This window comes from Ambystoma mexicanum, chromosome 14, assembly GCF_040938575.1.
Source record: "Ambystoma mexicanum isolate Mex_15411 chromosome 14, UKY_AmexF1_1, whole genome shotgun sequence".
Taxonomy (NCBI): Eukaryota; Metazoa; Chordata; class Amphibia; order Caudata; family Ambystomatidae; genus Ambystoma; species Ambystoma mexicanum.
This window is the reverse complement of record NC_090940.1, coordinates 113,171,186-113,196,621: the sequence shown is the minus strand read 5'-3', so window position 1 is coordinate 113,196,621 and position 25,436 is coordinate 113,171,186. Positions and strand designations below refer to the sequence as shown.

General features: G+C 46.3%; 1 protein-coding gene across 2 annotated transcripts in view; it reads left to right on the top strand.

Annotated features, from left to right (window-relative positions):
- Window positions 1–25,436, top strand: part of SPTB (spectrin beta, erythrocytic) — a 524,484-nt gene that overhangs the window by 421,597 nt on the left and 77,451 nt on the right. For both annotated transcript variants that reach the window (XM_069638664.1, XM_069638665.1), the window contains 2 exons: window positions 5,093–5,467; window positions 12,110–12,354. In XM_069638664.1, coding sequence (XP_069494765.1) covers window positions 5,093–5,467; window positions 12,110–12,354 — 620 coding nt within the window. The remainder of the gene's footprint in view (window positions 1–5,092; window positions 5,468–12,109; window positions 12,355–25,436) is intronic.

Below are 25,436 nucleotides of genomic sequence, written 5' to 3'. Positions count from 1 at the left end.
CGTACTTTGCTCTGCCCCACTGCAATAAACACAGCTTTTGTTAGATATTACTCTTCTGTTTACTGATCCAAATTTGAACCCCAGCTCATACCTAACTAGATATACCTGCATCGTTGACTTGGTTGAGGGATGAACAATGGACATTACTTAACAACCCATTCACCACAGCTGAAATCATGTAAGCAATTAAGAGCCTACAATCTGGCAAAGCTCCTGGCCTAGGCCAGATGGCCTTGCCATCAAATTCTATAAAGAACACAGTGATGTGCTGGCCCCCAAACTTCTAGAGGTATACTCAGAGGCATTTCTACAAGACGCATTGCCTTCCTCAACTGAAGATTATAGTCTTACTTATACCCAACAAGAACCCTAGCAACTGCTGATCCTACAGGCCACTATCAAAGTTAAACACCAATAACAAGATTTTGGCAAATATTTTGGCCAACAGAATCCTCAACCTTCTCTCAGACATGATCCGCCATGATCAATCTTGATTTGTACCGGGTGCTCCCGCTCCCATAACCTTTGGGAACTTTAGCATCATATGATACATTGCCAGATTTTGCTCCCTTTCTACATACAGAAAAGGCATTCGACTCTCTAGAGTGGAACTTTATGCTGGCTGTCCTTGGTCGTATGGGTGTAGGGTAATACTTCATCTCACTGGCGACTTTAATTAACTTTGCACCTAAGGCTTGTGTTTACACCAATGAGATCACTTCTGATAACATCCCACTTTTTAGGGGTACATGGTCATGGAACGACGTTGTTAGAATACAAAGCAGATGGAGAGCTAGCTGCGAAGATGCCTAGATATGTGAGGGTACCTGCCACCAACCTAAACCTACCTAAGATCCTCAAGTGGAGTAGTGGTGGGAGGAAAGGGGAACAGTTTCTCATTTGGTCCCGTTAATGCAAAACCACAAATTAGAGCCAATTGTGAAACATTTTGCATTATTGTTACCAGGATCTTGTTTGTGTCCTTAAAAACAGCAAGACCTCATTGGTTCATAGAGAGATGACGTTGTGTCTTGTCTACCAATTAATTAGAGCCCTCCTGTTCCATTGGGCAGGTCATAGATGCCGTATAATTTCCTCTACCGTGAATAGAGTCTCAAGCACTTCACCCATCTTTTGGTCATTGCAGAGGCTGGGATTCTTTTAAGAAAGGGTTGGGTCTCATCTGCAGATACACTATCTTGATCCCCATACTATGTCAAGTAAAAGTGAGCAAAAGTGTGATTTAGCTCTTTATGTCCAGCGATAAACTCTCCCTCTTTCCATGTCATGTATATTGAGGATGATGTCTCTGCTATGTTGGCAATAATCGTGGTGTGCTCAGTATCCATGGCACGTTTAGTGAGGAGATTTAATTTCCCACTTTGGGGCAGCATGAAAGAAGTCTAGTTCTGTCTCCATTGAATTATGTTGCCATCAAATCATTTTGGGGCTGTGAACCATATTTTAATTGGGTGGGTGAGCACAGAAAGTTGCTTTACACTTAATCCAGAATAGGCATTATCCCATTGGCCTCTTTCACAGCGCAGTGGAGCTTAAATCTATCAAATAAGGTTCCAGCCTGTATTACTATTACTGAAGATGGACAGCATTTCTTACTTAAGTGCAGTTTATACCGGAAACTAAGGAAACAGCACCTTTTGTACTAATTATATATATACCTGAACCACCTTTCATCTCTGCTGGAAGCATTGCTTTTTTCAAACTAGATCCCCACACCTGTGGTTGCTTTAGCTGTTGCTAATTATTTCTGCTCGTCTTGGTACCTTAGATCGAAGTAAATTAAAGTTGTATTGTGATCTTGTTCTCAAGGTAACTATATTTGGGGGCCATAACAGTAGGAATGAATTTCCAAGACTTGTGGGTTGCTACAAATGTTAGATCTGTATCTGTTTAATTGTGATATAACTTTGTTCTGGTACTTCTCGTGTCAGCTTGAACTATAATGTTTTTATTATGGAGCATTGTATCCTTCGCCCACATTTTTATATGATCTGTTCTTATGAGTCACACTGATAAAAAGGTATGTGTTTGACCCAATTGCATGGTTAGAATGTTTCTTCATGGGACTTTAGCATGTTCTTAGCTATATGAATGGCTTTTTTTGTGATTTTGGGTATCTGAGATTCTGTGGACAGAGCTATCCCCCTTATACACCTTAAAAGCCCCCCAAAGCATGCACAGACATGAACCAGTATGCTAATTTGTGATGTTGTTATATAGGCAGGAATTGCAGGCAGTATGAAGTAGAGCCGCTGGTTGGAATCGCCAGGGGGATCTAGGGCAGCATTTGGCTCCCATGTTGACATGTAACATGATAGAGGAAAGATCAGAGAATGTGCAGGGATTCGGGGGAGGATCCTTCAGGAATCATCTTGACCCAGCATTGATTTAGTCATTACCCACAGATCTATACATGATTGCGTATCATGAATGGTAGAATAGAATGTGTATGCACATACATTCTGCTTCTGCATATCTACAAGATCTAAGCTTCCCATCATTTCGATAATCATTTGTACTGCCTTTGATAGTGTTCTGGGTGTTGTATTTGTGTGGTCGATCTCCACACCTATTATGCTGTTGAAATCACCACCCCATATTACCAGGGCTTCTGGTGTTAAAAAGCATATTCTAGAAAACAATGTTAAGGTCATCTGTTTCAAGACCATGAGTTAATGAGGACAATCCCCTGGCCCCAGTAGTGTCCTTTTAAATATCACGTAATCCTATGACAATCTATGTTGGCTTTGAGCAGTGGAACCCCAGGGTCTAATGACTCTATGTGGTAACCCTCCTGGATTGGTTTGAGAAAGGTGTGTATAACCTACCGTTACCTCCACGTTTGGCCTAGTGCATTTCCTGCAGCATCATGGAGCTGGCCCCTACGGGGTTCAATACTTGCAAGTACGTTTTTGGCTTAATCAAGTTATTAACACCCCTCAAATTGCATTTCATACCATCCAAGCAAAATTGTAAGCAAAATAATTTTCAAACTTTTGTACCTGTTTGCCAGACACCCATCCTCACTCGGATCCCGAACTCAACAGTGTCAACTTCCCACCACACATCAAATCCCGTAGGTCCTGCAATGACCAGGCCTACCTGGCATAGAGACAATCTGTGGGCTGCCATTTCCACATAATCAGAAGGACATTGATGCCAATTGTTGAGAGTGCACGTACTGCAGTCACACGGATGTCGGCCCAGCTCCGAACCAAACAGCAATGGCCCTCAAGCAGTCGGTCATTTGGCTTCCTTATGGTCGAGGATGTACGAGGGAAATCCCTGATCGTGTGAAAGTCTTCCAGCGGGTGTGGGAGGTATGTTGGACTCAGTGGATGTAAAGGCATTGGAGGAGGAAAAAAGAAGCAAGGCCTATCTTCGCCATGAAGACGCATATTCACTAGAAACAAAATGGCACCTGGGACTTGCTGTCAATGTAGGAGTTTTTTGACACCCCGGACGGTCTTGTGTTCTGCTAAAAAAGCTGTGGGGAAGTCAAGATGAATGAAGATTTTGCTGCATCCATTTTGGAGCTTCCCTTGCTCTCTCACATCATTTAGTGCTCAGTCCCTGATCCCATAATCAGGAGATGACGAGATTCTTTTTGCCACTGTTATGACAAAGCTGTCCATACTGCCATGCCTCTTAATTCCTCTCGTGCTGGCACCACAAGATGGAGACCAGGGGATATCGAGATACGCTGATCAATCTAGAGCAGGCAGATGATTTTAGTGACACTATCAAGGAGACCACTCCGGTAGTGAGCCATGTGGGTAGTAGATCAGTGCACTGGACACCTAAGCCTTCTCCTCAGGCATGGAACACGAGCATGGGTTACATCATATGTCCCAAGTCGGTCAGCTGTATTACTTGAAACGGTTGCTATCAAAAGGGTACACACAGTGCTGAACCCATTTACCCTTTTTTCTTCCTTTTATTGTCTCCAAAATTGCAAGAAGGTGCCCTTGCCCTAACATCAGCATAATTCTCTGACATGGTCTCCCCCGCCTCAAAGATGCCAAACCCTCTTAGACGGCCACGTAAGGTGCTAAGAAGCTACCGAGAGACTCATCAATATGTTCGCTGTGTTGATAGTCACCACTCACAGGCTCTGATGGCCAGAGCATGCCAGCCACATACAAGGCACATGTGGTCTGCATCGCTGCCCAGGGAGCCCCCCCAATGGCCTGAAGGCCCCCTAACACGTCCTCACCTCAGCAGTGGGTGGAGGCGGCACAGTCTGATTTGTCACAGGGAATCACCAGTATGTGCCGAGGCGCGTGCCTAGCAGCCGCTCCCCAGAGTCAATGGCCTGTGCAGCACCAGCAGAAGACACACTTAAGGCACCGCAGCGGAGGGATTCCAAAGTGAGCATTCAAGTCCAGAGCGTCACGCTCGAGCAGCAGCACGCAGGCAGCGGCATGCTGCAGCGCACGTTGCACGCAGCAGCCCCAGGAACTTCTGCCTAGTGGCCTACCATGCCACATTTCCTTTGTTGTCAGTGCTGAGGAGAGAGGGGAATCTCAAGGTGGTCTGGTAGTGGGCTTTCCGCAGGGGATTGCGTAGATTTTATCATCTTGTTGGATTCAAGATCTCTTAGTGCACAAGTAGGAAGCCGTTCGCTCAGCAATTGTGTGTCATGGAGGGATGTTTTTTGAGAGGATACATTGCTGTTCAGGAAGAAGAGCCCGTAGTCAGCCATCTCAGTCTGCGGCTCTGCAGCACAGCACACGGTTTCCGATTTAAAACCCTCACCCTCATGTCAACAGTCTGTGTCAACCAAGATCAGATTTTTCTGGGTGCGAACAAAGGTGTCTATACCACTTTTATTTTAAATGCTGATTATTTACTTTCCAAATGTTCTTTACTGTGTTGTATTAAAAGTAAACAAAACCTAAACAACAAGCATTCTTTGGGGACTTGTAGAAATGAAGCAAAGCTAAATGGCTCAATTGTTAAAAAATAAATGTTGCCTTTCTCCACTTTAATTTTCTTTTGAATTCCATATCTACCTTGCTGCAGAAAAAAGACCAGATGCAACCCTTACATGATCTGCTTTTTCTAACAGCTGCTTCGAGAGAGATTCCGTGAGTTTGCCAAAGAAACAGGTGCCGTGGGGCAAGACCGAATGGATAACGTGAACCTGTTGATCGAGGAACTGATTGACGCCGGCCATTCGGAGGCAGCCGCCATAGCGGAGTGGAAAGACAGCCTCAACGAGAGCTGGGCGGATCTCTTGGAGCTCATCGATACGCGCATGCAGTTTCTCTCCGCCTCCTACGACCTGCACAAATACTTTGACGATGGCGGCGATCTCTTAATCCTCATCAAAGACAAGCACAAGGAGTTGCCAGAGGAGATTGGGCTTGATGCCTACACCGTTGAGTCTTTCCACCGAATGCATAATGCATTTGAACATGACATGCATTCAATGGGAACGCAGGTATTGTATTCTCCGTTTCCTTTTCATCTCTTGCATTCCTTGTGCTCCATGTGGGTGAGCACTGATGGTCTGATAACTAAGTCAGTAATAAGTATGCGCTTTGTTCTGAAAATTCCAAACTTAAGGAACAGTCTACAATATGGTATTTGTTATTTATCCTGCCACGGACCAACTATGTGGAGCTCAATCCCTGCAGAGGCTCGAAACGCACCCGTCTTCCTCCAGTACCGCAAAACACTGTGGCCCTCATTACGACCTTGGCGGAGGTCCATGGTGCAATTTGCACCATGGTCCATGGCGCTAAGCTGCCAACTCCGCCATGGGGGTTGGCGGACTTACCGCCCCATTCCGAGGTTGGCGGGGCGGTAAGTCCCCAATCCCCATTTACCCTTCCCCATTCCCATTCCTGGCCCCATAGGGCATAATGGGAGTGGGGAAGGCGTTATTTACGCCACCGTAAATTACGGTGGCGTAATTAACAACAAGGTCCCTTAGCGCCATGGATTTTAACGCCTGCTAAAAGCAGGCGTTAAAGTCACCATGGCGCTAGGGGAACTCGTACTCAGGCGGTAAGGTACGCCATGGTTTACGCCGGCGTAAACCCCTTTCCGCCAGGGTCGTAATGAGGGCCTGTCTCTTTCAACACTACCTGTCGAACATGTAAAAATGTATCTTTCCCTCCTCCAACATTATTGCGCTACTGTACAAAATGCCAAGTACAATGCTGGCACCCTCCTGTTGTAAAGCATGCCGCTGCTCCTGAGCTTGGTGCGCGCTATAAGCAATACAATTAGTTTATTTATTTATTTATTTATTTATTCGTAATATACTTGTAGCTTCATGGCTTTGCATACACAACATGAAATACATACACATATATCCATCAAACATCCAGTGTCGAAATTCCATATTTTTTATAGCTAAAACAATCTTTAAAATCACATCATCAATAAGAACACAATACACAAAATAGAGACGACCTAAAATATACAGTTAAAAATGTCTACAATTTCTAACATTTTCTGATAAAATGTAACCATATAAAATATAAAATGAATATCACCTCCTTGCCTGAGGTTCCACCATATCAATGTGACATCACGGGATCAATTAAGTTGTTGAAAGATTTTAGGAAGCTAGTGTGAATCTTAACTAAACTGTCACAATGCACAAACAGATGTTCGAAAGATTCCAACACAAGGCACCCACATAGGCAGCAGGTTCTATCAGTACGACTTATCCCAAATCTTGACCCTTGTATCTCAAGTGTTTCACAGCGGTTAAACTTCAATTTAAGATAGCTTCTAAAAATCTGAGGGTCCGGATATGCCATTAGCAATAAAATTAAAAATGATTTGATGGCTAGGAAGACCCTCTAAACATAAATTTTGTAGCCCTTTAACGTCTTATAAAGCCAGTGCTGCATACATTGCGTTACTGTAGAACGCAGTGTTCATAGTGTGTCTCACAAGGTCGTGCCTATATTTGGTATCCGTGTCCATGGCACAGTGCTATAAAGTGTACGGCAATAGCAATGCCTGCCTCTGTTTTTGCAGCATATGTTCTGGAGCCAACTTGTAGAGTTTTAGGATTTCCCCGAGATCTACTTGAGTCAATATGGACCTTTCCAAATTGACGTTAAAGCAAATCTTAGTAAATACAGCCAACGAATTATAAAACAACACTGAGCAGATTTTCTGAGGATCTATGGAGCATAGATTTTTTTTAGATATTGTTATTCATCAGGGATTAGAATTTTCGTGCAGAAGCAGTCTCATGGTTCCGGACCCCTCTCAGGCGTGGCTAGGTGCAGTAATTGCAACCCCCATGTTCTGGCTTTCGAACCATGTCAACTGCTTAGTAACGCTTATGATTTAATCAATCTGGCGCTTGATAGATTAATGGTAAATATGCCTTATGATTTTTCTAGTTTTATTAGCTGTTTTGTTTTCTGTTTTTAATCACTTTTTACTAACATGTTTTAGCCTCAAGTTTCGACTAAAAAGTACAATGGCCCTTCATCGGGGCCAAAGGTTCTGAGATGCTATCAGGGAGTACAAAAGGCACACCATATCTATATAACCTCTGCTACCTCTATGAGTTGGGTTAAATGAAGCTGCTGAACTTACCCTTCTGTTCACCACTAGCCTCTGGAGGAGTGATGGGCGGCTTTCTTTGAAATATGATTGGAAGATTAAATGAAAATAAGCCATCCAATCACTTTTTGCACACAAACTCCTATATGTTTGATCCTGCTACATGGAATGTGCTTTCCCATTGCTTAAATGTCACCCTCCTAACCGTGCCATCCAAACCTGACTGTTAGAATTAATCTCCATGCTGCAAAGAATTTCACAGTAAAACATGTAGGCTCAAGTTCTTGTGATTCTTTGAAGCTGCCACAGTTTATTTCCCTCTGCATTCGGCCAATATTCTAGAAGATGTGTTTGCTAGCTGGCCTCTGATACCAGATGTTTCACTCTGAAACAATTCAATTGACGCTTTCTGCACCCAGATCAGCTCAAGGTCTAGACCACACACTTTTACCAATTTCACAAATATTGAAATGCTTAGGGTAATTTGTACGCCCCATTTTCCTTCATGCTGTTTCTTCAAAGGGGCTTTTTGAAGGCACCATGTTGTGAGCATACACAGCTCTGTTTTGTAGATAGCACTGGTGTGATGACTACCTTTTATCTCAGACAATGGGCCTCATTACGACCCTGGCGGAGTGGGTTTACGCCAGCGTTATTCGCGGCGGACCCGTCCGCCCTACTACGAGTTCCCGTAGCGCCATGGAGCGTTTTCCGCCTGGTTTTTCCGGGCGGAGAAATCCATGGCGCTACGGGACCTTGTTGTTAATTACGCCACCGTATTTTACGGTGGCGTAATTAACGCCTTCCCCACTCCCATTATACCCTATGGGGCAAAAATGGGAATGGGGAAGGGTAAAATGGGGGATGGGGATTTACCGCCCCGCCAAGGTCGGAATGGGGCGGAAAATCCGCCAACCCCCATGGCGCTATCGGCAGCTTTCCGCCGTGCTCCATGGTGCATTTTGCACCGCGATTTCCGCCATGGTCGTAATGAGGGCCAATGTCTTCTTAATCTGAGATGGACCCAACCACTTGACATTTTGTTCTTCAAAATAGTGTGCAGATTGGCAAAGATCATGCATACCATATTCTCCATCAATCAGCTGGAAGAGTGGCATAAGGTCCTTCATTTCCATGGATGCTGGTCTCCGCTTGGGCCATAATCATCTGACTATTCAAAAGTTAGTCTTGTGAAAGGTGTCTTTTTTCATTTCTGAGTTCCCAGTGATGGTGAGTAGTGGATGGCTTACAGCCATGATTTGGGTTCTTGTGTTCTAGCAAAAAAGGTTTCCCTGCAGCTGTAGGTTGGCCCACATTAGTTGGGTCATCTTGGGTGATCTTGCCCACATTAAATCCAAGCAGAAAGCAAGAGCCACTTAGTCCAAGCGGCGACATATGTACATTTCCAAGAAAGATTTAGGATCAACAGAAACAGATTAAAGAGCAAGGGTTCAAGTAAGACACTTTAATGCCCAGCAGTATATATTTTACATATGCTTTAATAATGATAGTTCTTTTAATGTGTTACTTATGCACTTGTATACTTTGTGTGTCATTATTAGCAACTTGAAGAGACCTTGTTTATTGGCTAACACGTATCTAAGTATGCATTCAATGTATCTTTTATAGAAAAGATCTAGAAACATGGGTGATGGGGTTGGGGGAGGTGGTAACTCCCAACAAAACTGAGGACTAACAACTGGCCCACTTATATAGTTTGGAAAAAGATATCAAAGTTATATTCCAAAACATCACAAGGGACTCTGTCTGCTCAAAGTTATGTGATAACCCTATTTCGTACATGATGGGGAGCTATACAGCAATTCAACATAGAACAAAGGGGGTTAAAGGTCACCTGCCAGATGTTGTAAGCCTGCATCCATTTCTACAGCTGGGGTAAATACACTCTGGCATATAGCAGGTATAGCTTGCAAGACCGGCTCTCCAAACAAGGTCTCAGTACGAATTTCGTTGTGCAGCAACATTTTGCTCTCCATTGTGTCTGCTTTTTTGGTGGGGCAGGAACAGAATGACTGCCAGTTTTACAGCAATTCTGAATCCTGACTTTGGAACTGAACTAACTGATTTACCTCCAGCCGGTTGCTTGAGATAACTCTTTCACTTTACCTTAAAAAAAACTGGAGGATTTACTGCACTGGAATTACCGCTCGTGGTAAATTGTCCAGAATCCCCGTGGAGCCCTATCTAGTCCTTCAATGGTGACCAACACCACCGTAACACTACTTGTAAACCTGCAGTCAGTCTGCGGGACCCATTGACACTAAAATGACCGCCACACTCGTAATGAGGTCCTGTGTAACATTTTATAGTTCAAAGCAATATTTTATCCAATCTTGTCACAGTTTTAAGAGCGCCCAGCAGATCTGCTAATAGCAAGTTATGTTCAACGAAAAAGACATATGTCTTTTGCAAGAGCACCAAATCATGTCAGGCTGATATTAATAAAATTACAGAGTAGATTCAATGCAGTGTCTGGTGTTTGTCAACCTGAATTTTTAAGCAAACTGAGAATCCCTTCTCAGAGCTTAAATCACCCGTGAGCATTTAATACACATTCCTCCAATGAAATATGTTTATTAAACTTATTCATAATTGAAATTGTTAGGCCAGGGTAACAGACATGTCTTTATCCCCTTAAACCAAAAAAGTCTTGCAAATGACCAAAGGGGACCTGTCAAACAGATAAGCAATCCATGGTTTGCTGTTCTTGTAGTAAAAGGCCCAAAATTGAAAAGAAATAACCAAAATCATGTTTAATTCCTTGGTTGGTGTTCCCGCTGGAGAACAAGTGTTAATTAACCTAATAGGGTTAAATTATGGGCCACGTGGCTTATAAAGATGACAGCATAGGTTTTAGAATACAGTGCTGTTTTTGGCATTCTTGGATTTTCTTATCAAACCGGATCCTGTAAACTCAAAGGAAAATTGATCAGGCAGAGTCTGCCCATCCAGAAGTATTTCAAACTTAGCATGCAGATTAAAATAGACAGCTTTTCACTCAAACACTCCCTTAGAAGGCGTAAACTCTCCCTATCTCATGACATCGCAATGCCGCAAATCCTGCAACTTTCATTGGTTAATCCAAAAGGTAATGTAGTAATGGGTGCAATGCTATATTTCTTCCACTCCTGGTAATTAGGTCGGACCTTTTATTCAGTCATCCTTAAAACTTTCAATTCTGGATCTTCTGTGCTTTATTATGGAAACGAGGATCTATATGTAGTTCCTAAGGGCATTGAAAGGTTTACATTAAAACACAATCGCCCTGTTTGCCAGGCCTCGGTCAAGAATATTTTTAAAACACAGGCTCTCAATTTTGCAGGACGTTCTCGAAAGCATCATATATCTAGTTTGAATTGCCATTAGAAAAACAAAATCAACTTTGAAATCTGTGTAGCCTCAATGTCAGTTTCTAGACTTTACATACTTAAAAATGTACTGAAACTGATCTGTCACAAGTCAAGACATAATGAAATGACCTTTTCACAAGCACTTGTGAGCTTGCCTGCATCTGGGACAATCCTTCCGTCCTCAAAAACAGGCCCAGCGGACCAACTTCTACACCTGCCCAAGGCTCATCTCAGAGATGCCATCACTGGTGCTCCAGTTTGAGTACCCTCCGTCACTGTTCATGCCCCCTTGTGCCTGCTTTCCCTTCGCTCTTCCTCCCTACTCAACATGCTGCATTAGTACCCGGCGAGGGATAATCAGATTATTAAAAACAATTTATTTGGCCCTCCCCGGGTCGTTACCTGCCAGAAAAGACTCCCTTGCAGCGCTCTGTTCGGAGCACCAAGTTCTGTGGAATTATTTTCCTATCTCCCCAGCCGTCATGAAAAGGGAGAAGGGGCTAGTGTAGTCCCTTCTCCCCGATCCCTGGCGGCCATATTTTTTGCAGTTTTTTTCCTCGAGTTAAGAAACGGTTTCAACGCCAGGCTTGTAACTATTGCCCTGGGCGCATTACCAATTCATTAATGCCCCCCGCTTCTCGGGATCTATTGCTTCAATGGAACTCGCTCCCCATCACAATCAAATCCAGCCCAACTGTGGATCTCTTCAAAGCTCGGCTTAAACTTCACTTACTTGTCAAGCAGGAGCTCCCATTGTCCCCTTCCCCATCTTCTCTACTTCACCTCACCAGTCCCTCAAAAGCTGCATAATAATGTCTTTTTTTATACCTGTAGTGTACTCCTTTTTAGTTTGAAGCACTTGCTCCTCACCCCTAGGTTAATGTTACCTTTGTAAGTCACCCATTTTTTAAATATTTTTTTGTTTTGTTTTGTCCCTGGTCTATGTCCCATTGGAAACGCCCCCTACACCTGTAGATGTTTTACTGTAAGTCATTTCTAATTGAAATAGACATCCCTGTTCTTCAAATAAATATAAAATACAAATACCAAGAACTAAACCACATTGGAATCTGAAGAAGCATTTCATTGTCTATGGCAATGCCCTACATACCACACTGCACATTTCCAGAGGCATGGGTTTCAGCACATGTTTGTTTTTACATTTGTGCACATAGGTTCAGCGCTACCAGGACGTTGCGGCACGGCTGAAAGCATCATATGCAGGAGCGCAGGCCGTGGCCATAGAAGAAAAGGAGAGAGAAGTGGTCGATGCCTGGAAGGCGCTTCTGGACGCCTGCGAGGGGCGGCGCGGGCAGCTCGTTACCACGGCAGAGAAATATCGCTTCTTCAGCATGGCCCGGGACCTGATGTTTTGGATGGAGAGTATTATCAGGCAGATTGAGACGCAAGAAAAGCCCAGGTGAGCCCATCGCCGGCCTCTCATTGATACTGATCTTTTCCATTGTTTAGTCTCATATGCCTTTGGAAAAAAAGATGCGATTGTCTCACACACAATGGGCCTCATGATGAGTCCGGCGGTAACCCTGCCGATGCTAACGGCGAGTTGCCGCCAGACCCGTAAAACTTTACCGGCACCCGACTTCCCGGTGCCACCGGCTCATTACGAGTCCGGCGGCCGGGATGTCAAACGCCAGTAAATGTGTTAATCACCATTCCCATAGGAATGGGGACATGGAAGCACCAGCACCGCTGCTAATGGTGCCGATGCTTCTGTGACGGGTTTGCCTACCATGACCGCTGCGCCCAGCAGGGTCTGACCTGCCGGGCACAGCAGCTCCGGCAGGCAAACATGTAGTTAGCCGGCCCGGAAACAAGGGTGCCGGTGAGCTTACCAGCAGCCTAATTTCCGGACCTGCAAACTTGTCATGATACCCAATGACTGTGTCTATGTAGTGTACCCTTTGAGACACCATTAATCACTACACTGAGGCCGGTCTTGGTTAATAACATCTACACGATACATATCAGGCTATAAATCCATTCACTTAGTTTGAACATTGATCCACCAGCCATTTTAAGTACATGTGTGCCGGTGAGCTTACCAGCAGCCTAATTTCCGGACCAGCAAACTTGTCATGATCCCCAATGACTGAGTCTGTGTAGTGTACCCTTTGAGACACCATTAATCACTACACTGAGGCCGGTTCTGGTTAATAACATCTACACGATACAAAGGCAGGCTATAAATCCATTCACTTAGTTTGAACATTGACCCACCAGCCATTTTAAGTACAGCCCCTTTGCAATGATACTTCCGCTCAGTTTGATTGTTTCAATCCAAACCCACTATGTTAAAAAGAAACCTTGCAAAGGCCCCTGCTTTTCATATTGCTAGCATTCCCTTGACATAAAGGGAAGAGGAAAATAAAATGGTGGCCCCTCACTTGGCTTATAGAACACTCTGCAGTAAACCCTAGTTGCCAATTGCTTGTGTAATCAATGGGTATAAGGCTGGTTAGGTGAATGGACGGAGCCAAGTATTGGCTGGCAGCCTTAGGGGAAAAGAGAGAAATGGGTAATCTATGAGAGGATAAGCCAAGAAGCCATTGAGGTACCGCCAAGTCCCACAATGCCCTGCTATGTAAAGCGATGTTGGCACAAACAAAGGCCACGATTGGAAGAACACCTTTTGCCTGTAGCTGGTTTGGCACCTATACCAAGCAGAAGGCCTAACTCTACATCGGAACACTTAACACATGAGAGCCCACTTCCGCTCTGCTCCAACACCCAGGTGCCTTGCTAGCGTCCCCGCATCCAGTGCACGGGCAGGCACCTGTCAAGATCAGGTTCCTTAAGACTTAAAACCTGTGCTGTGCACTCCTTGGTTTATGATCATCAATCTTAGCACCGTGTTGTAATAGTGTCACTTCATCTCAATAAAACAGGTAACACCTCCTGTGTTTCATTTGTATAAGGCCTCAACCACTGAACACCCCCCTCCCTTTCAAGGGAAAGATGCAAACGCTGCAGTTTCGTTGGTCTGGAATAATAATAATGCCTTGCTGGACCCAGATTAGGACTCTGTCTCTCAGTCGCCCTCTGTCTCTCTGCCTCTCTGCCCCTCTCTTCTCTCTCTTTCTCTCTCCCCATATCTCTCTCTGTCTCTCTCTCTGCCCCTCTCTTCCCATATCTCTCTCTCCCCCTCTCTCTCTGAACCTCTCTGTCTCTCTTTCTCTCTCTGTCTCTTTTTCTCTCTCCCTCTCTCTACCTCTCTGTCACTCTTTCTCTGTCTTTCCCTTTCTCTCTCTCTCTCTCTCTCTCTGTCTCTATCTCTCCCTCTCTCTCTGTCTCCCTCTCTCTCTCTCTCTCTCTGCCTCGGGCTCTCTCTGTCTCTCTCTCTCTCTGTCTATCTTACTCTGTCTCTGTCTGTCTGTCTCTTTCTCTCGCTGTTGCTCTATCTCTTTGTCTCTGTTTTTGTCTCTGTCCCTCTCTCTCTCTCTGTCTCTCTTTCTCTTTCTCTCTCTCTGTATGTCTGTCTCTTTCTTTCTCTCTCTATCGCTCTCTCTCTTTGTCTCACGGTCTCCCTCTTTCTGTCAGTTTCTCTTTCTTTCTCGCTCTGCAAGCTGTTTTTCTCTCTGACTTTGTCTCACTGTCTCTCTGTTCCTGTCTGTTTCTCTTTCTTTTTCTCGCTGCATGCTGTTTTTCTCTCTCCCCATCTATCTCTCTCTCTCCCCATCTCTCTCGCTGTCTCTCTCTCTCCCTCTCTCACTCTCTATCTGCCTCTCTGTCTCTGTCTCGCTCTCTCTGTCACTCTGTTTCTCTGTCTTGCTCTCTCTGTCTGTCTCTATCTCTCCCTCTCTCTCGCTCTCACTCTCTGCCTTGGGCTCTCTCTCTGTCGCTCTCTCTTTCTCTGTCTCTGTCTGTCTGTCTCTCTCTCTCTCTTTCTCCCTCTCTGTCTTTCTTTCGCTGTTGCTCTCTCTCTTTGTCGCTCTGTTTCTGTCTCTGTCTCCCCCTCTCTCTCCCCCTCTCTCTCTCTCTCTCTCTCTCTCTCTTTCTGTCTCTCTATGTCTGTCTCTTTCTTTCTCTCTCTATCACTCTCTCTTTCTCTCATTGTCTCTCTCGTTCTGTCTGTTTCTCTTTCTTTCTCTCTTGCTGTTTTTCTCTCCGACTTTGTCTCTCTCTGCCTCTCTCTTTCTCTCTCTGCATGCTGTTTTGTCTCTTTCTCTCTCCGCATGCTGTTTTTCTCTCTGACTTTGTATCTGTCTATATCTCTCTGCATGCTGTTTTTCTCACTGACTTTGTCTCTTTCTCTCTCTGCATGCTGTTTTTCTCTCTTACTTTGTCTCTGTCTCTCTCCCTCCACACTGTTTTTCTCTGTGTGTCTCTCTCTCTCTCCACACTGTTTTTCTCTCTGACGTTGTCTCTTTCTCTCTCTATCTCTGCACGCTGTTTTGCTCTTTGACTTTGTCTCTGTCTCTCTCTTTCTCTCTCTCTGCATGCTGTTTTTCTCTCTTTGTCTCTCTTTCTGTGCATGCTGTTTTTCTCTCTGATTTTGTCTCTGTCTCTTTCTCTCTCTGCATGCTGTTTTTCTTTCTGACTTTATATCTGTCTCTCTCTCTGCACGCTGTTTTTCTCTCTTACTTTGTCTCTCTCTCTCTCTTTCTGTGCACGCTGTTTTTCTCTCTGACTTTGTCTCTGTCTCTCTCCCTCCACACTGTCTTTCTCTCTGACGTTGTCCCTGTCTCTGTTTCTCTCTCTCTCTCTCGCTCTCTCTCTCTCCACACTATTTTTCTCTCTGACTTTGTCTCTTTCTCTCTCTGCATGCTGTTTTTCTCTCTGACTTGATGTCTCTGTCTCTTTTTTCTCTGCACGCTGTTTTTCTCTCTGATTTTGTCTCTGTCTCTTTCTCTCTCTGCATGCTGTTTTTCTTTCTGACTTTATATCTGTCTCTCTCTCTGCACGCTGTTTTTCTCTCTTACTTTGTCTCTCTCTCTCTTTCTGTGCACGCTGTTTTTCTCTCTGACTTTGTCTCTGTCTCTCTCCCTCCACACTGTCTTTCTCTCTGACGTTGTCCCTGTCTCTGTTTCTCTCTCTCTCTCCACACTATTTTTCTCTCTGACTTTGTCTCTTTCTCTCTCTGCATGCTGTTTTTCTTTCTGACTTTATATCTGTCTCTCTCTCTGCACGCTGTTTTTCTCTCTTACTTTGTCTCTCTCTCTCTCTTTCTGTGCACGCTGTTTTTCTCTCTGACTTTGTCTCTGTCTCTCTCCCTCCACACTGTCTTTCTCTCTGACGTTGTCCCTGTCTCTGTTTCTCTCTCTCTCTCTCTCTCGCTCTCTCTCTCTCCACACTATTTTTCTCTCTGACTTTGTCTCTTTCTCTCTCTGCATGCTGTTTTTCTCTCTGACTTGATGTCTCTGTCTCTCTCTTTCTCTCTCTGCACGCTGTTTTTCTCTCTGACGTTGTCTCTGTCTCTCTCTCTCTCTCCACACTGTTTTTCTCTCTCACGTTGTCCCTGTCTCTGTTTCTCTCTCTCTCTCTCTCACCACAATGTTTTTCTCTGACTTTGTCCCTGTCTCTTTCTGCACGCTGTTTTTCTCTCTGACTTGATGTCTCTGTCGCTCTCTTATGCTCTCTCTGCACGCTGTTTTTCTCTCTGACGTTGTCTCTGTCTCTCTCTCCACACTGTTTTTCTCTCTGACGTTGTCCCTGTCTCTGTCTCTCTCTCCACACTGTTTTTCTCTCTGACTTTGTCTCTGTCTCTCTCTTTCTCTCGCTACACGTTGTTTTTCTCTTTGACTTGATGTCTCTGTCGCTCTCTTTCTCTCTCTGCATGCTGTTCTTCTCTCTGATGTTGTCCCTGTCTCTGTCTTTCGCTCTGCACGCTGTTTTTCTCTCTGACGTTGTCCATGTCTCTGTCTCTCTCCATACTGTTTTTCTCTCTGACGTTGTCCCTGTCTCTGTCTCTCTCTCTGCACGCTGTTTTTCTCTCGGACGTTGTCTCTGTCTCTCTCTCTCCACACTGTTTTTGTCTCTGACGTTGTCTCTGTCTCTCTCTCTCTCTCTCTCTCTCCCACACTGTTTTTCTCTCTGACGTTGTCCCTGTCTCTGTCTCTCTCTCTCTCTGCATGCTGTTTTTCTCTCTGACGTTGTCTCTGTCTCTGTCTCTCTCTGCACGCTGTTTTTCTCTCTGATGTTGTCTCTGTCTCTGTCTCTCTCCACACTGTTTTTCTCTCTGACGTTGTCCCTGTCTCTGTCTCTCTCTCTGCATGCTGTTTTTCTCTCTGACGTTGTCTCTGTCTCTCTCTCCACACTGTTTTTCTCTCTGACGTTGTCCCTGTCTCTGTCTCTCTCTCCACACTGTTTTTCTCTCTGACTTTGTCTCTGTCTCTCTCTTTCTCTCGCTACACGTTGTTTTTCTCTCTGACTTGATGTCTCTGTCGCTCTCTTTCTCTCTCTGCATGCTGTTCTTCTCTCTGATGTTGTCCCTGTCTCTGTCTTTCGCTCTGCACGCTGTTTTTCTCTCTGACGTTGTCCATGTCTCTGTCTCTCTCCATACTGTTTTTCTCTCTGACGTTGTCCCTGTCTCTGTCTCTCTCTCTGCACGCTGTTTTTCTCTCGGACGTTGTCTCTGTCTCTCTCTCTCCACACTGTTTTTGTCTCTGACGTTGTCTCTGTCTCTCTCTCTCTCTCTCTCTCTCTCTCCCACACTGTTTTTCTCTCTGACGTTGTCCCTGTCTCTGTCTCTCTCTCTCTCTGCATGCTGTTTTTCTCTCTGACGTTGTCTCTGTCTCTGTCTCTCTCTGCACGCTGTTTTTCTCTCTGATGTTGTCTCTGTCTCTGTCTCTCTCCACACTGTTTTTCTCTCTGACGTTGTCCCTGTCTCTGTCTCTCTCTCTGCATGCTGTTTTTCTCTCTGACGTTGTCTCTGTCTCTCTCTCCACACTGTTTTTCTCTCTGACGTTGTCCCTGTCTCTGTCTCTCTCTCCACACTGTTTTTCTCTCTGACTTTGTCTCTGTCTCTCTCTTTCTCTCGCTACACGTTGTTTTTCTCTCTGACTTGATGTCTCTGTCGCTCTCTTTCTCTCTCTGCATGCTGTTCTTCTCTCTGATGTTGTCCCTGTCTCTGTCTTTCGCTCTGCACGCTGTTTTTCTCTCTGACGTTGTCCATGTCTCTGTCTCTCTCCATACTGTTTTTCTCTCTGACGTTGTCCCTGTCTCTGTCTCTCTCTCTGCACGCTGTTTTTCTCTCGGACGTTGTCTCTGTCTCTCTCTCTCCACACTGTTTTTGTCTCTGACGTTGTCTCTGTCTCTCTCTCTCTCTCTCTCTCTCTCCCACACTGTTTTTCTCTCTGACGTTGTCCCTGTCTCTGTCTCTCTCTCTCTCTGCATGCTGTTTTTCTCTCTGACGTTTTCTCTGTCTCTGTCTCTCTCTGCACGCTGTTTTTCTCTCTGATGTTGTCTCTGTCTCTGTCTCTCTCCACTGTTTTTCTCTCTGACGTTGTCCCTGTCTCTGTCTCTCTCTCTGCATGCTGTTTTTCTCTCTGACGTTGTCTCTGTCTCTCTCTCCACACTGTTTTTCTCTCTGACTTTGTCCCTGTCTCTGTCTCTCTCTCTGCATGCTGTCTTTCTCTCTGACGTTGTCTCTGTCTCTCTCTCTCCACATTGTTTTTCTCTCTGACGTTGTCTCTGTCTCTCTCTCTCTCTTCAGACTGTTTTTCTCTCTGACTTTGGGCCTCATTCCGAGTTTGGAGGTAGCCATGGTGCTATTAGCTCCATGGCTGCCTCCAAAATCGGTCCGGTTCCGGGTTCCTTGAATGGGGACTTACCGGGTCATTCCAACCTTGGAGGACCTGGTAAATCCCCATTCAAAATACCCATCCCCATTCCCATTCGAGCCCCCATAGGGCTCAATGGGAATGGGGAGGGAGCTAATAACGGGCTTGCTAATAGCGGGCCCGTTATTAACTCCCTGGTCCCTTACTTGGAGTTATGAGGCCATACTTGGAGTTATGAGGGTGTAAAGCTTGCTAAACACCCTCACTATTCTGAGCCTTTCACTCTGTCTTCAGTGCCCATATTTCAGGTATGGCCCTCGGGCTGGGTCTCTAAAGATAAATGATTATACATAATACAGGAGGGGCGTGAAATGCTAAGAACCCAACCCCTTTCAGACCCCAAATAGGGATGCACAGTTTTTTTTTCAGGGTGCCAAAAGTTACCACGCAGATTTTCATAGGGAGCGCATGCATTCCTTCGGGAAATCTACATGCTATATACAGCATGTTGCATGCGTTAACATGCAGTAACTGCAATTAACAGCTGTGGTAATCCAAGGGCTGAATCTGAAAAACCTGAATCGAGGCCCAATGTAGGATCATAACGGATACACACATCTATCTATCTGAGTTTTTCTATAGTGCCACTAATCCACAGGCCTCAGGGTGCTTAGTTACCAGTGGAAGAAAACCAAAGAGGTGGGGCCTGTGCGGGGCCCGTGCTATGTAGCCCCTGTAACCAGAGCATCGCAAGAGTGCAAGGCAGGGTGGAGTTTGAGAACACAGGAAATTAAGTTTTAGAACAGCTAAGTTTGAGACAGTGCTTTGGGCTGGAGATTCCAAGGGGAGATGGGTTTCGGCGGTGCAACGGGGTGTTACCCCCTAACTGGAGGGTTTGAGTGCCCATCCCAGTGATCGCCCAGCAGTTCCAGAAGTGGAAAAAACGGTCTTTTTTTTTTACAAATCATTGTCACCTTGTTCAAACTCTCCACTCAGATATGGGCCGAATCTTGTTGGGATGGGAGGAAAAGATTCTGAGGGATTTTGGAGAGTCTTGTGACTCCATTTTGGATGAAATTGGTCTTACAAGAAAGGAACTTGTAAGCTCTCCAAATAGAGCAAAGAAAGCCATCCAACTTTTTGATTGGTGTAAAATGACAGTCATTTGCATAAACAGAAGAGTCTGCTGTATGTATACCATGAGCCTAAGCGACTGGGGGAGCTAGCCCAGCATTGGAAACCGAGCCCCTGTCAAACGCTTAGACGGGACTTTGTAAGGTTCCATTGCAAGCAATTTAAAACCAGAGAAATTCTGGGGTGATACAAGTCTGTCGATACTAAGGACACTGGTTGTCACTTCTGTTGTAAGGCGGGCTCGATTGAAACACTGGAACACTTAACTATGCACATCCCGAACTTGAACCATAATCGTGAAGTCTGTTTCGCAAAATATATCTGCACGAGACAGCTGTGAGATAAGGCCTCTTTTTGGAAAGATTGCATGAGAGGTGTTCCAGTATCGCTAGCTTTTGCAATTGTTGGTTTTGTTAATTCTCTGGGTTTGTAGGATGAAGTTGAAGGAAAAGTTACTAATGTTGAATCCTGATTCTTATATAATGAATTTAATGTGTAGTAAATGTGGATTTACATTTATGAATCGATTTTCTGAATTTTAAATGTTGATATATTTTATGAAATTAGTCATTTATAGAATTTAAAAAGTTGTATTGTTAATTTGTTGATGAAATATTGTTAAGATTAAACAACGATTTAGCCGATAAACAATCATAAAATAAAAAATAAAAAAGGTCTCCCAGCAGTTCCACATTCAGGCTGAAAAGCATGGCTGAAAGGATTGACCCGTGGGACACTGCAAGAGGCATGGGTGAAAGGATTGACCCCTGGGAGGCATGAGGCATAGGTGAAAGGATTGACCCCTGGGACACTGCATGAGGCATGGGTGACAGGATGGACCCCTGGGACACTGCATGAGGCATGCATGAATGGATTGACCCCTGTGACAATGCATGAGGCATGGGTGGAAGGATTGACCCCTGGACACTGCATGAGGCATAGGTGAAAGGATTGACCCCTGGGAAACTGCATGAGACATGGGAGAAATGATTGACCCCCGGGACACTGCATGATGCATGGGTGACAAGAAGGACCCCTGGGACACTGCATGAGGCATAGGTGAAAGGATTGACCTCTGGGACACTGCATGAGGCATGGGTGAAAGGATTGACCCAGGGGAACTGCATGAGGCATGGATGAAAGGATTGACCCCTGGGACACAGCATGAGGATCACCCATGGGACACTGCATGAGCCATGGGTAAAAGGATTCACCCATGGGACACTGCATGAGCCATGGGTGAAAGGATTGACCCCTGGGACACTGCATGAGGCATGGGTGAAAGGACTGACCCCTGCGACACGGCAGGAGGCATGGGTGAAAGGATTCACCCATGGGACACTGCATGAGCCATGGATTGAAGGATTGACCCCTGCGACACTGCATGAGTCATGGGTGAAAGGATTGACCCCTGGGGCACTGCATGGGGCATGGGTGAAAGGATTAGCCCTGTGGTGAAAGGATTGACCCCTGGGACACTGCATGAGGCATGGGTGAAAGGATTGACCCCTTGGACACAGCATGAGGCATGGGTGAAAGGATTCACCCATGGGACACTGCATGAGACATGGGTGAAGGGATTGACCCCTGGGACACTGCATGAGGCATGGGTAAAAGGATTGACCCCTGGGACACTGGATGAGGCGTAGGTGAAAGGATTGACCCCTGGGACACTGGATCAGACATGGGTGAAAGGATTGACCTCTGGGACACTGCATGAGGTACGGGTGAAAGGATTGACCCTGGGAAACTGCATGAGGCATGGGTGAAAGGATTTACCCCTGGACACTGCATGAGGCATAGGTGAAAGGATTGACCCCTGGGACACAGCATGGGTGAAAGGATTCACCCATCGGACACTGCATGAACCATGGGTGAAATGATTCACCCATGGGACACTGCATGAGGCATGGGTGAAAGGATTGACCCCTAGGACACAGCATGATGAGGCATGGGTGGAAGGATTGACGCCTGGGGCCCTGCATGAGGCATGGGTGAAAGGATTCGCCCATGGGACACTGCATGAGACATGGGTGAAAGGATTGACCCCTGTGACACGACAAGAGGCATGGGTGAAAGGATTGACCCTGTGGTGAAAGGATTGACCCCTGTGACACTGCATGAGGCATGGGTGAAAGGATTGACCCCTAGGACACAGCATGAGGCATGGGTGGAAGGATTGACCCCTGGGGCACTGCATGAGGCATGGGTGACAGAATGGACCCCTGGGACACTGCATGAGGCATAGGTGAAAGGATTGACCCCTGGGACACTGCATGAGGCATGGGTGACAGGATGGACCCCTGGGACACTGCATGAGGCATGCATGAATGGATTGACCCCTTGGACACTGCATTAGGCATAGGTGAAAGGATTGACCCCTGGGACAATGCATGAGGCATGGGTGACAGGATGGACCCCTGGGACACTGCATGAGGCATGGGTGAAAGGATTGACCCTGGGAAACTGCATGAGGCATGGGTGAAAGGATTGACCTCTGGACACTGCATGAGGCATAGGTGAAAGGATTGACCCCTGGGAAACTGCATGATGCATGGGTGAAATGATTGACCCCTGGGACACTGCATGATGCATGGGTGACAAGAATGACCTCTGGGACACTGCATGAGGCATAGGTGAAAGGATTGACCCCTGGGACACTGCATGAGGCATGGGTGAAAGGATTGACCCTGGGGAACTGCATGAGGCATGGATGAAAGGATTGACCCCTGGGACACAGCATGAGGCATGGGTGAAAGGATTCAGCCATTGGACACTGCATGAGCCATGGGTAAAAGGATTCACCCATGGGACACTCCATGAGTCATGGGTGAAAGGATTGACCCCTGGGACACTGATTGAGGCATGGGTGAAAGGATTGACCCCTGCGACACGGCAAGAGGCATGCGTGAAAGAATTCACCCATGGGACACTGCATGAGCCATGGGTTGAAAGATTGACCCCTGCGACACTGCATGAGGGAAAGGATTGACCCCTGGGGCACTGCATGAGGCATGGGTGAAAGGATTGGCCCTGTGGTGACAGAATTGACCCCTGGGACACTGCATGAGGCATGGGTGAAAGGATTGACCCCTAGGACACAGCATGAGGCATGGGTGAAAGGATTCACGCATGGGACACTGCATGAGACATGGGTGAAAGAATTGACCCCTGGGACACTGCATGAGGCATGGGTAAAAGGATTGACCCCTGGGACACTGGATGAGGCATAGGTGAAAGGATTGACCCCTGGGACACTGGATGAGACATGGGTGAAAGGATTGACCCCTGGCATACTGCATGAGGCATGGGTGAAAGGATTGACCCTGGGAAACTGCATGAGGCATGGATGAAAGGATTGACCCCTGGGCACTGCATGAGGCATAGGTGAAACAATTGACCCCTGGGACACTGCATGAGACATGGGTGAAATTATTGACCCCTGGGACACTGCATGAGGCATGGATGAAAGGATTGACCCCTGGGACACAGCATGAGGCATGGGTGAAAGGATTCACCCATCGGACACTGCATGAGCCATGGGTGAAATGATTCACCCATGGGACACTGCATAAGCCATGGGTGAAAGGATTGACCCCTGGGACACTGCATGAGGCATGGGTGAAAGGATTGACCCTGTGGTGAAAGGATTGACCCCTGGGATGCTGCATGAGGCATGGGTGAAAGGATTCACCCATTGGACACTGCATGAGCCATGGGTAAAAGGATTCACCCATGGGACACTCCATGAGTCATGGGTGAAAGGATTGACCCCTGGGACACTGCATGAGGCATGGGTGAAAGGATTGACCCCTGCGACACGGCAAGAGGCATGCGTGAAAGAATTCACCCATGGGACACTGCATGAGCCATGGGTTGAAGGATTGACCCCTGCGACACTGCATGAGGGAAAGGATTGACCCCTGGGGCACTGCATGAGGCATGGGTGAAAGGATTGGCCCAGTGGTGACAGAATTGACCCCTGGGACACTGCATGAGGCATGGGTGAAAGGATTGACCCCTAGGACACAGCATGAGGCATGGGTGAAAGGATTCACCCATGGGACACTGCATGAGACATGGGTGAAAGGATTGACCCCTGGGACACTGCATGAGGCATGGGTGAAAGGATTGACCCCTAGGACACAGCATGAGGCATGGGTGAAAGGATTCACCCATGGGACACTGGATGAGGCATAGGTGAAAGGATTGACCCCTGGGACACTGGATGAGACATGGGTGAAAGGATTGACCCCTGGCACACTGCATGAGGCATGGGTGAAAGGATTGACCCTGGCAAACTGCATGAGGCACTGGTGAAAGGATTGACCCCTGGACACTGCATGAGGCATAGGTGAAACAATTGACCCCTGGGACACTGCATGAGACATGGGTGAAATTATTGACCCCTGGGACACTGCATGAGGCATGGATGAAAGGATTGACCCCTGGGACACAGCATGAGGCATGGGTGAAAGGATTCACCCATCGGACACTGCATGAGCCATGGGTGAAATGATTCACCCATGGGACACTGCATAAGCCATGGGTGAAAGGATTGACCCCTGGGACACTGCATGAGGCATGGGTGAAAGGATTGACCCTGTGGTGAAAGGATTGACCCCTGGGATGCTGCATGAGGCATGGGTGAAAGGATGGACCCATAGGACACAGCATGATGAGGCATGGGTGGAAGGATTGACCCCTGGGGCACTGCATGAGGCATGGGTGAAAGGATTCACCCATGGGACACTGCATGAGACATGGGTGAAAGAATTGACCCATGTGACACGACAAGAGGCATGGGTGAAAGGATTGACCCTGTGGTGAAAGGATTGACCCCTGGGACACTGCATGAGGCATGGGTGAAAGGATTGACCCCTAGGACACAGCATGAGGCATGGGTGAAAGGATTCACCCATGGGACACTGCATGAGACATGGGTGGAAGGATTGACCCCAGGGACACTGCATGAGGCATGTGTGAAAGGATTGACCCCTGGGACACTGCACGAGGCATAGGTGAAAGGATTGACCCCTGGGACACTGCATGAGACATGGGTGAAAGGATGGACCCCTGGGACACGGCATGAGGCATGGGTGACAGGAATGACCCCTGGGACACTGCATGAGGCATAGGTGAAAAGATTCATCCCTATATTATGCCCTAAACTGATCAATGCCTCCTTCGCATCTGGCACCATTCCCTCTAATCTGAAACAATCCTGGGTACTACCACTCTTAAAGAAACAATCTTTAGACCCACTTATTCCCACTAACTACCGTCCCATTACGACGGTACCATTCTTACTCAAAATACTTGACAAGGTCGCATACACCCAGATCCAAAAATATTTAGAACTGCATAAGCTCCTGGGAGCAAGACAATCTGGTTTTCATCCATTACATGGGACAGAAATGACCCTCATTGACTTAAAAACACAGGTTGATGAGTTAAGAGATAAAGGGAATACAGCCCTCCTCCTACCGTTAGATCTCTCAGCTGCATTCAACCTAGTGGATCATAAGGTCCTTTGTAATCACTTGGACTCAGCAGCTCACTTTTCTACAGAGGCCATCAGATGGATAGAATCATTTTTGAGCGACAGAACTATGAGGGTCTTCTCCAC